Source organism: Canis lupus, chromosome 19 (genome assembly GCF_003254725.2).
Source record: "Canis lupus dingo isolate Sandy chromosome 19, ASM325472v2, whole genome shotgun sequence".
In the NCBI taxonomy this organism is placed as follows: domain Eukaryota; kingdom Metazoa; phylum Chordata; class Mammalia; order Carnivora; family Canidae; genus Canis; species Canis lupus.
The window spans coordinates 18,708,480-18,720,897 of record NC_064261.1 but is presented as its reverse complement, the minus strand read 5'-3'; the positions used below and the strand labels follow the sequence as shown (position 1 = coordinate 18,720,897).

Here is a 12,418-nt window from a genome sequence, read left to right as displayed (position 1 = left end):
GTGTGTGTGTGTGTGTCTCTCATGAATAAATAAAATCTTAATAAAATAAAATAATAAAATAAAATAAAATAAAATAAAATAAAATAAAATAAAATAAAATAATAAAATAAAAAAAATAAAATGGGAAGAGGACCACTTACAGTTTGGATTAGCAAACTGGCCCACCTCTAATACCATTAATGGTAAGTCTGGCTCCCAAGGCCCTCTTCTCTTGGGCATCACCCCCAGTGTCTAAGCCCCAATGACACCCCTGATCCACAAAAGGCACTTCCTTACAGGATTCCTTCAAGTCTCTTGCCACTTTGATCGAGGAACATGCTGAACCTTCATTAAAACTTCACTAAAACTTCATTAAAACTCCTACCCTAGGCATTCAACTCAAAGCAATACTCTTACTACATAACTTGTCATTTACTCCTGTTTCTTTATATTTACTTAGGAATTTTAAAATAACCTGGTAGAGCCTGAAAAGATATTTGATAATTCATATGCTAAATCTTTGAGTTTAGAATTTTATATTGAAAGTATATTGGAAGACATTCTTCATAAGGTTTCTTGTTATACTGATTTTATCATATGTGTAGTGCTTTTAATCATCAAAATATTTTAAAGTTTCCTCCTCAAAATCTGTAATATCATTAGTTCTTTAGAATTAGAAGGCTTTATCAATACTGAGTCCTAAACTTTTATCTTATGATAAAAGGAGGATCTCAGCATTTACTTTTACTTATAAATACTTTTAAAATCCTTCAAAACTCCTGTTAAGGTTCTATGTAATACTGAAGAGGGGCACCTCGGTGACTCAGTTGGTTGAGTGTCCAACTCTTGGTTTTGGGTCAGATTGTGATCTCGGGGTCATGAGATGGAGCCCTACCTTGGCTCCACACTCAGCGAGGAGTCTGCTTGAGACTCTCTCTCCCTCTCAGTCTGCCCCTCCCGTTGCTCTCATGCATGTGCACACACTCTCCCTCTCCCTAAAATAAATAAATCTTTTAAAAAATAAAAATAAAAAAATAAAGCTAAAAAAAAACAGCTATAAGGGAGGGAAGGTTGAGAATACCTGTTGGGTTTATAATCATGTGTGCTTTATTATGAATGCATAGAAGCACAACCACCTACAAGGAAAAAATTTCTGGCAGTTTCATATGGTTCAACATAAGTTGATTCATATTTATGAATCTAGATTAAGAGAGAAATTGATAAGATTTGAGAAAACAGTATTCCAAAATTGGCAAGGAATAGGAAAGTCATATCTCTCAGATCACACTGTAGTTTTCCTCCGCTTAGTGGGGCCACTTTAAATTGATTATGAAGACACCATCAATGTATCATCATAAAAAATGAATAAATACCACATATGCTTTCAATGTGTGAATTTAGGATTGACCGGTAACTTAGTTCCCCTGTCTGTTCATTCACTCAATAACCATTTTTTGATTGCTTTCCACATGCCAAGTATTGTACTAATCACTAGGAAAAAATGATGCTCTCTAAAGTCAACAGAACATGACAGGCATGTAAATAATCTAGTACAGTAGAGTATATACACACACAGGCTTCATCAGGGTACATAAACACATAAAGGAGGTACTAAGCTGGGGAGAGTGGAAAGAAAAGATACCAGGAAAACTTCCCCAAAAAATCTCTTGAAAGTTGCCTGTGATTTTCCAAGGCAAGTTCAGGAAAATAGAGAAATACAGGAAGGTATAACCCAGCATGCATAAAAACATGAAAGGATGAAAAAATCTTGCTTTCGACAAAGGGTTAAGAGTCTGAACAGAATGAAACAAGTAGTAAGTAGGCACAGAAAAACAAATGAGGGAAAAGTCATGGTGGGAGGTGAGGGGAAGCTGGAAAGCCATGCTAAGAAGTGCCAACTTTATCCTGTAGACAAGGGGAAGTCAGTAGAGATGTTTCAGTAGGGAAGAACAGTGTCAGCTCTGCACAGTAGTATTACCAGGGCAGCAGTGGAGATGATGGAATGGACTGTGCAAGAGTGGAGACAGTTAGACTGTTTTAAAGACAACTAACACAGACGAAGATAGGACCTGATCAAAGCTAGTAGCAGTGAAAATGGAAAGAAAAAAGACAGGAATGGAACCAAAGCAGAAGGGAACCAATTAGGATGATCCCTTTTTTGGATGGGGAATAGAACGACTGGTTTTACATTTCTCTCCAGTAGGCATACTGGAAGAGAAGCAGGCTGTGTCAGTTACCATAGCACATAGGTGGTAACTGGAGCTGTGTGAGGAGGCTATCGCAAAAGGCAATGCTAGTGGGGTGGCAAGGAGAGCCAGCAGAAAAGGGAAGGTCACCTCCAATCGGAATGGCAGCTAAGGGGTGCCTGGGTGGCTCAGTCGGTTAAGCATCTGACTCTTGATCTCAGCTCAGGTCCCCTTCTCAGGATCATGAGTTCAAGCCCCTGCACTGGGCAGGTAATATTTGCTCCATGTGGCAATGAGCCAAGCATGATGTTCAGAGCTTCACATGGATCATCTCATCTTACAGATGAAGAAACATACTGACTTAGAAAGGTTTGGAAAATCATCCAAGGGAACCTCAAGCAAAGTAGCAGAGCTGGTACTTGAATACAGGCCAGGGAACTGCAGGCTATTAATCATGATGCTGCATAGCCTCCCAAAGACAAAAAGAAAATCTCCAAAGAGGGTGATGGCATGGAGAACCCAAAGGAGAAAAATGTTCCAGGAAGAAAGGAAGAAAAGGCAATGTCCAATATCACAGAGAAGTCAAACAGCAAGTGAGAGTGAAAAGTGTGTGCCGGATCTGGTAAGGACAAGGTCTATGATAGCGGTAAAAGCCTGATTGGAGAACACCAAAAAGTGAATTGTCAGGCAGAGCACCTCCATGAACTCTGATTTTACAAATGATGGGTTAAAAAAAAAATGCTTTTAAAAACTCACTCTAACTTTATCCAGTTTATAAGTCTATGGAGTTGCTAGCAGGTAGAGAGGTTAAGAACAGAGGAGACAAGAGAGATTTGCCTTAAAAAGACATCTGACCACTGAGATTGAAGGAAATGAGGTGGAAGAGGGAAGGAAGAGGAGTATCCTCAGAATCTCGGCTACTAACTATGAAGAGGAAATAACTGCTGGTTGTATTGTTGAGAGCTTTCTAGAAATTGGGAAGCACATGCTACATTCCACACGATCCGAGTCACTGTCAAAGAGAGCCAAAGCCACGTAGTGGTAGTAAGAGACCAGATGTGAATCACAGATGTGAGTCACATGGGCAGAAACCTTGTTTGGACATCCTGTCCAAACCCCATTCCTGCCCACACAAAATTGTCTGCAGTAGGCCAATGTGACTTTCCATGACTCACACAAGAGGGCTTTTCCGTTGTCCCATAGTATCCACTAGCCTCAAGTTAAACATTTATACCTTACCAGGGTTAATTCCAACCGTAAGCAGATACTGTTCCTTCACCCAATCCTGGTCCATCCTTAATCACCTTCATTCCCTGCCACCAAGGCCTGATCAAGGGAATTATTATCTCAGACAACTATTATTCTCAGACAATACATGGCCAAAACATAGAATTTGCTTTTTTAACTCTCACCTTCAAAATTATCCACTCTGCTAGCTCTATAATTTTGTTGGCTTTTTTTGTCCGTTTATTCTAAATGAGAAAGTTCTTTCCCTTCAGACTAGGTATGCCAAAATAAAATGAATAAAATTAAACCAAAAAACAAGGGAAGGGTTGCTTTCATAGACAGAATTTAAAGAAACAGGAAAAAAAATACAGAAACAACAACTTCAAATTTAAAGATGAGAAAACTTTCACTTGTCTGGAACATTTTATTTTTTTAAGATTTTATTTATTCATGAGAGACACAGAGACAAAAGCAGAGTTAGGAGCAAGTTCCCTGCTGGGAGCCCAATTCAGGACTCGATGCCAGGACCCCAGGATCACGCCCTGAGCTGAAGGCAGATGCTCAATTGCTGAGCCGCTCAGGCACCCCTGTCTGGAACATTTTAAACTGAAGCTTTCCTGAAGGTAGAGAAGACAACTAAACCCTCTTTAAATCTGTCTCCAATGAAACCAATACTTAATCAAACATCTATGCAACATTCCACATAATACTAACTATGAAGCAAACCAGTACCGCTGAGCAACTGCTAAGCAGTCACACAGTGATTTTTAAGTATGGTTCTTCTGAGGTTCGGGTGTCACAAAAAGCCTCTGGAGAGAACACCAAAAAAAGTGGGGAAGTGGAATGACAAATGAGCTCTCACTCCCCAGCCACAGGAGTTCAGGTCCTATCTGATGTACACAGTACAGGCCCAGTAATATTTCCTATAATAATGGGTCCTGCTGATGAGCAAAGAAAAAAATTAAAAATCACTGTACAAGGAAAATAAAATGAGCAAGAAAAGAGGGGAAAATCAGCATGACATGATTATTATCTAAGTTGCAAGGTAAAATAAATAACAGGGGAAAAAAAAACAAAAACAAAAACTAGGGGCGCTTGGGTAGCTCAGTTAAGCATCTGCCTTCAGCCTGCTTCTCCCTCTCCTGCTCCTCCCTTCTGTTCTCTGTCAAATAAATATTTCTTTTAAAAGTTTTTAAAAAAAGAAAAAAAGAAAAAAACTAGAACCTCCAAGAAGACTGAGGGATACAAACAAAAACACCAGGGGGTGAGAAATAAGATCTCAAGCCCTTAATTCATACCTTTGCTCCAATTCCATCAAAAACAGTGAAAATTAAGTCCGAAGTCTTAAATTCATATTGGCTTTGAAACATTGCCTTTGATCCCTTTCTTAAAATCAAGCGTAAGGGGAAAAAGCAACACTGTAAATAATTTAAGTTATATGCACAGAGGTAGAAGTTTTGATAATGAAATAAAGATTTTACCAATATGATTTAGGTTTTTGTTGTTCTTTAATGCTCCCATGACTATGACTCCCTGCCAGTATAAAAATGCCTTCCGTTGGCGAATACCAACAAATAGAAAGTTACACTGTCCATGAATAATGGTGATCCCTTGAATTAAAGTAGGCAAATGCATTAGCCTCCAATGAGTACACATTTGGCGAGGGTGGGGGGGCTGTTTTACCTAATTGTTCAACTGAGCATTCTATGTACAGTACTTGAAAAGCTGTATCACTAACCAATTCATTCACCAATGTTTCAGAAAACAAGATTACAGATTTCTCATTTTAGAGAAGAGTACATGGATTCACAATTTTATCTCCTTTTCTATCTAAACAAGGGGCAGAAATCTAATAAATATGTCTGGTCCTACACAAAGGTAGGAAATGTTAGCCTCAAATCATCTTAGTTGTAGGAAGAGAAATAAAACATAAATAAATGACCTACAGAGGTGACAGAGGATTTAAATATCATACAGACAGCGCCTTCTAAATGTTTTATAAGAACTCAAATTTAACAAATCTACTGTCTTGTCCCCCACCTCAAACCTGTATTCTTTTCGTAAAAACACAAATGAACCATGCAATTAAGCAAGCCACTCTTCTTGACTCTGACCAGATCCTTCACCACCAACTACGACCCCACTCATGCATCCTATTGCCTACTCTCTCAGTCCCCTCCTATCTAAAGTTCCAACCTCGGTGTCCATCAAAAGATGAATGGATAAAGAAGATGTGGTCTATGTATACAATGGAATATTCCTCAGCCATTAGAAATGACAAATACCCACCATTTGCTTCAACGTGGATGGAACTGGAGGGTATTATGCTGAGTGAAGTAAGTCAATCGGAGAAGGACAAACATTATATGGTCTCATTCATTTGGGGAATATAAATAATAGTGAAAGGGAACAGAAGGGAAGGGAGAAGAAATGGGTAGGAAATATCTGAAAGGGAGACAGAACATGAAGACTCCTAACTCTGGGAAACGAACTAGGGGTGGTGGAAGGGGAGGAAGGCGGGGGGTGGGAGTGAATGGGTGACGGGCACTGAGGGGGGCACTCGACGGGATGCGCACTGGATGTTATTCTGTATGTTGGCAAATTGAACACCAATAAAAAATAAATTTATTATTAAAAAAAAATAAAGTTCCAACCACTGCTTAGCTTGTCTTTAAGATTTCCCTGTGATCACAGCAGCAGATTCCTAAGTAGTCTTCCAATATCCAGCTTCTCTCTCTTTCCCTCCCACCCCCCTGCACCACCATGCAGTCTCTGCGGCCCTCAGAAAAGCAACGTCACACTGGTACCAGGGTGATCTTTGTTAAATACAAAGCTATTGTATTTACAACTCACAACTCCTTGATAGCTCTCCTTACCTACAAAATGGTTCGTATTCTCTAGCTCCTTCCAGCATCCCTTTCCAAGACAGGGCTCCATCTACCCACCTGATGGCAGCTTCACTCCAGCAATACCATACTCCTGGCCAAGCCAAACTCCTTCATATTTCTGAGCATTCATCTTTGCGGGTGTTGTCTCTACAAATGTCTTTCCTCCTTGTCCCATCCTATTGCTGCCTGGTAAGTAAACTCAATTTTCCCTTCTGTGAAATTGAAATAGTAATACTTCCTTCCGAAACTGTATTACGAGCACTAAATAATGCATAAACAGACTTAGCAATGCATCTGTTATACAAATAAATTTTTGTTCCATTTCCTTTTTTATTTCCCACATCTAACAATACCTGGTACATAGTGGGAACTCAAAAACTTCATACATTCATGAATGCATGCATGAATGGGAAGCAAAGAGAACAGTTAGGAACAAGTGTCCAAAGAAATGATACCAACTAGAATATACATTCATTCTAGTAAATCAATTGCATATAGGTTTACATATTATATAAACTACTAAACATACTATATAAACTACTAAAATTACACAAACCACTGAAAGGCTGTGTGGGTCCAAAAAACACTTAAAGCAAAGATCTTAGGAATACTAGTTTTTGTAAAGATCAACAGTTTTAGATAATATACAAGTTATATGAATAAAATTTATTTCAGAAATCGATCTAGGATGTAAAAATATTATATTCCTATCACTTTACATTTCTAAGTCACTAAAACAAAACAAAACAAAGCACAGATTGCCCAACTCACTAGCTTGCCACCTGTGTCCAGGGGGACTAGATCTAGATAAGGCAATTAAGGTTTACTGAATGCCAATGAATTGCTCAGTGACTTGTAAAGCAGCCAAGCAATTTGGGATCTAGATTTTTCTCAGCATCCAAAATATAAACAAGAGTCAGAGGTATCAGGAACTGAGAGACAGTAACCCAAAGACCCACAGGTCACGGGTAAACAGGTAATCCTAATCTATATTTTACTACAAAGAAATGTGGTATATGTATACAATGGAATTTACTCAGCCATCAGAAAGGATGAATACTACCATTTACAATGACATGGATGGGACTGGAGGGTATCATGCTGAGTGAAATAAGTCAATCAGAGAAAGACAATTATCTTATGGTTTCTCTCATATATGGAATATAAGAAGTAGTGAAAGAGACCATAGGGAAGGGGGAAACTGAGCAGGGAAAAATTAGAGAGGAAGACAAACCATAAGAGACTCCAAACTCTGGGAAACAAAGGGCTGCAGAAGGGGAGGTGGGTAGGGGGATGGGGAATGGGTGAAGGGCATTAAGGAGGGCACATGAGATGAGCACTGGATGTTATACTATATGTTGGCAAACTGAATTTAAATTTATAAAGGTTAAAAAAATTTTACTATATATAGATAATTCAGGCAATTAAAGGCTCTTTGGCCATTCCTTATTAAAGATCTTGAACTAGCTTGAACTCATATTTAGCACAGTAGAAAATGTCAGTGATTCAATAATATAATAATTTATCATTCATTTAGCAAAATTTATTCTAAAATAACAGGTTCCAAATCAGATAAATACAAAACCATTCAAGTGAAGGATTTTAAAGCTATAAAAAAATATTATCCAGGAATCATTTATATGTAAGTACATTTGTAATCCATATTTTTCTTGTATGTCATGGAGAAGATATAATTAACCTGTGTGTTCTCTTTGAGAAAGACTGAGAAGCCTCGTGTTAGACTACTTCTCTCCATGGTAATAGTCAACTGGTAGACCCCCATGTTTCAATGCTAGTGGATGAGGGTTAGGACCAGAAAGAGAAGGGCAGAGCCCAAGTGGTGGTTATTTCACAAATACCTCCAGCTCTGAAAGTATTTACCCAATATGATAATATAAAGCACTTTTTTATGCAGTTCACAATATCTGTCATGGCTTTGTCTCCCTATACCGATATTATTAGGGTAAAATTTTAAAAATTTGCATTGATATGAATTTATTAATTATAAGATAAAAATTTATAACTTATATAATAAACAAAAAACATCAATATAAATATACACAAGAGTACAATGCATCCCTAATATTTTTTATATAAAAACAGAAACTTCAATTATCTATCAAAGATCAATCAGTCAATGCTTTCTCATAAAATTCTTAACAAGACAGTCATGGCCATGAGCTACATATATAATTGATTCCTGGATCTCTGCAGATTGGCAGGGCGATCCCTAGGTCAAGTAAAAAGACAAAACACTGGTATGGAAGGTACAGTTTATAAACATGAAGAATTACTGCTGTGGGAGTCTACATTTTAATTCTTCAGTAAATAAGAGATAATATTTAATGATATGTTTTAAACTGATGAAATGTGCACCTCTAAGTCTCAGGCATCCCTGGTTCCCATAACCACAGGTCAACAAAATGTGCTACCATAGAAACCATTTGAAATCTAACACTGAAACTACTTCAGCTTTCCTACAATTACGCTGGGGTCCAAGGGAATTTTTTGACAAGCAGAAGTGCAAGTCTTTAATGTGGGCATCCTGCATACCATTAAATGTATAAGTATAAAAACAACAAAACTCTATCTTAATATTAAACATTTTAACAAAATGTTTTACTTTCATGATTTCCAAGGAGAACAAATAACAAAGCTATTACAAAATTCAACACTGTAGCTTTCTTAACATTATTTGCAGCTTTTATGATGACTAAAAACTGGTTTTGGTAGAAAACAGTCCTGGAATTATACTGTGATAGAGAAAAGACACCTAATTTTATAATGCAAACCACCATTCTCCCAGATTTTCTTTTAATTTTTTTTTATTTATGATAGTCACAGAGAGAGAGAGAGAGAGAGAGAGAGAGAGAGGCAGAGGGAGAAGCAGGCTCCATGCACCGGGAGCCTGACGTGGGATTCGATCCCAGGTCTCCAGGATCACGCCCTGGGCCAAAGGCAGGCGCCAAACCGCTGCGCCACCCAGAGATCCCCCAGATTTTCTATATATAGTAGCCTTTAAACTTTTCATTATTTGAAATTACTAAGTTCACAATTTGAAAAACCTGTTCGTTTGTGCTATCTGGAGTCCACATAATTAAAAGGAATTGATTGAGAAACTTCAGACATCACTGGGTCAACTTACAAAAGAGATTCAAGAAACAGCCAAATGAGCAAGGATAAAGGGAATTATTCTTTGATATTTGTTCAATCATCATGTACATCACCACAACAATATATCAGGATAAGAAAAACAACCCTTAGTGAAGGAAAGTTAATTCCACCTAAAAATATCCTTTACATGAGAAGAACCTAAACCAAAGTTTCCATTTGAAGTAATATGAGAATTGGCTTCTTAAGTGAAAATGAGGAAGTAACTAACAATGAAAGCACTGCACAAATTTAATAAAGTTACCAAGTCACCATAAACCTCCCATTTTCTCTTGGAAAGGACCTTGAAGCCTTACTCAATTTTGATGTCAGTTTTGTTTGCATCTTTTTTGTTGTTGTTTTAATAAATTCAGAGTATAAAGAGAGCATTGTCTGAACAGTTAAGATACTGGTTTTAGAAAAATTATCTGGACAAGCCAGTTTGATTGCTGAGATCTGTAAAATTGGTTTTGCAGTGGAGTTGTTAGCACTGATATTCTATTCACAAAAGACTGTACAACACAGTCATTTTTTTTTTTAAGATTTTATTTATTTATTCATGATAGAGAGAGAGAGAGAAAGGCAGAGACACAGGCAGATGGAGAAGCAGGCTCCATGCAGGGACTTGATCCCGGGACTCCAGGGTCACACCCTGGGCCAAAGGCAGGCGCCAAGTCGCTGAGCCACCCAGGGATCCCCCCAACACAGTCACTTTTAAAAAGAATTCTGTGTGGATGCCTGGGTGGCTCAGCGGTTTAGCTCTGCCTTCCACCCAGGTGGTGATCCTGGAGTCCCAGATCAAGTCCGGCGTCAGGCTCCCTGCATGGAGCCTGCTTCTCCCTCTGCCTCTCTCTCTCTCTCACTCACTCTCTCTCTCTTTCTGTCTCTCTCGTGAATAAAGTCTTTAAAAAAAAATAAAAGACTGCTGTATGAATGATTTTTTTTCTTTCCCGTATTTTCGATAAATATTAAGAAGAGCAAAGAAGGCCAATATTAGGTAATCAAATTCTGAAACATTCCCAAGGCAAATTCAATTTAGAACTCGTTCCACGAGTTGGTTACTTAAGGAAAAACAGCTCTTCTGTGTAATCTTTTGCTTTGCTGGGGGCGGGGGGGGCGAAGCAGTGCCTACAAGGAACAGTTCCCTTCTGTAAAACTGGGTTGAGCAACTGGAAAAAGCTCACCAGAGCTCTACTGGAAAAAGCCATTGCCCACCCTTGGTATTAAAATAACACAGGGAACGGTAGGAAAGGAGGGGAGAGGAGGGGAAGGAGGGGAGAGGAGGAAAAGGAGGGGAGGGGAGAGGAGAGAAAGGAGGGGAGGGGAGAGGAGGGAAAGGAGGGGAAGGAGGGGAGAGGAGAGGAAGGAGGGGAGAGGAGGGAAAGGAGGGGAGAGGAGGGAAAGGAGGGGAGAGGAGGGAAAGGAGGGGAGAGGAGGGAAAGGAGGGGAGAGGAGGGAAAGGAGGGGAGGGGAGAGGAGGGAAAGGAGGGGAGAGGAGGAAATGGAGGGGAGGGGAAGGAGGGGAGAGGAGAGGAAGGAGGGGGGAGGGGAGAGGAGGGGAGGGGAAGGAGGGGAGGGAGAGGAGAGGAGGAAAGGAGGGGAGAGGAGAGAAAGGAGGGGGAGAGGAGGGAAAGGAGGGGAGAGGAGGAAATGGAGGGGAGGGAGGGGTAAGGAGGGGAGGGAGGGGTAAGGAGGGGAGAGGAGAGGAAGGAGGGGAGAGGAGAGGAAGGAGGGGAGAGGAGGGAAAGGAGGGGAGAGGAGAGAAAGGAGGGGGAAGGAGGGGAGAGGAGGGAAAGGAGGGGAGAGGAGGGAAAGGAGGGGAGAGGAGGGAAAGGAGGGGAGAGGAGAGGAAGGGAGGGAAGGCAGGCAGGCAACCAAAGCCAGACGTGGGACAAAGCCGCTCCCGCCGCCCGAGCGCGAGGAGCGCTCCCTGCCCGGCCGGGTTACGCGGCATCTCGGGATCCAGCGCGGGCGCCCGACAGTCCCTCGCGGCGAGGGGGCGCCCAGAGCCCGCCACGTCACCCGCGGCCGCGCCCCACGGGCCGCTCGGGGGCAGGTTCGGGCGGGCACGACGCGGGAGGAGCCGGGGGCGCAGCAGCGGGGCGGGGGGCCGATTCCCGGAGGCGCCCTCCGCGGGCCGCGACTCTTCTGGCTCCGACCAGCCCTATAGCCCCCGGAGTCAGCCTACAAGCGGGCGAACGCGCGCGCCGCGCCGGGGCGCACGGCCGTACCTGTGCCATGGCGACTGCTCGGGTCCAGGCAGGGGGATGCCAAACTGCAAGACAGACAGACAGACACGGCGGGTTTAGCGAGCCCCAGGCCGGTCCTGCCCGCGGCCCCCTCCCCGACGCAGCCGCAGCCGCAGCCCCAGCCCCAGCCCCAGCCCCGCTGGGCGAGCGCTCACCCGAGGGTGCACCGGGACCTAAGCGCGCCGAGCCTCGCAGGGAGCCGGGCCGGGGACGCGAGCAGAAGAGGCTCCGGGCAGCGGCTGCGAGCGCCCTGGGAGCAGCGGAAACGCCGCCCGCCCGCCGCGCCCCTCCCTCGCACCCCGCGGCCGGCCCCGCGAGCCCGGCCCGCCCCCTCCCCGGCCTCAGTGCGCCTGCGCGGGGCGCCGCGGGTCCTGGGCCGCGCAGCCGGGGTGCGGCCGCCGCCTGGAAGCCGGAGGGGGCGCTGCCGCCAAAGGGCCGCGGGGAGGGCGTGGGGACTGCGGGCGGGACTCCGGGCCGTGGGGCCCTGGGGCTCCTCCTCCCTCCGTGGCCGCAGGAACGGCGGCCTCAGCTGCTGCGTCGCTGCCCGCGCCGGCTCACTTCTTGCAAGGCGAGACGGTCCCTGCGCCCAAGGACAGGGCGGCAATGACCTTGGTATAGAAAACGGGTGAAGCTTTGAGGACCATTTCCCAAGTGTGTTTCTAAGCAAACAAAAAGGGTCCGTGGTTACTTCTTCCATGGCCCTCTCTGTAATGCATGCAGCCCTTTGGCAGCCTCTGTA

At 42.9% G+C, this 12,418-nt stretch overlaps 1 protein-coding gene across 1 annotated transcript in view; it reads right to left on the bottom strand.

Annotated features, from left to right (window-relative positions):
- ANXA5 (annexin A5) overlaps positions 1-12,193 on the bottom strand; it is a 30,368-nt gene extending 18,175 nt beyond the window's left edge. Inside the window, exons 1-2 of the mRNA XM_025420498.3 lie at positions 11,835-12,193; positions 11,662-11,705 (exon numbers count right to left, since the gene is read on the bottom strand). Coding sequence (XP_025276283.1) covers positions 11,662-11,670 — 9 coding nt within the window. The 5' untranslated portion in view covers positions 11,671-11,705; positions 11,835-12,193. The remainder of the gene's footprint in view (positions 1-11,661; positions 11,706-11,834) is intronic.
- Between the last annotated feature and the right edge of the window lie 225 nt (positions 12,194-12,418).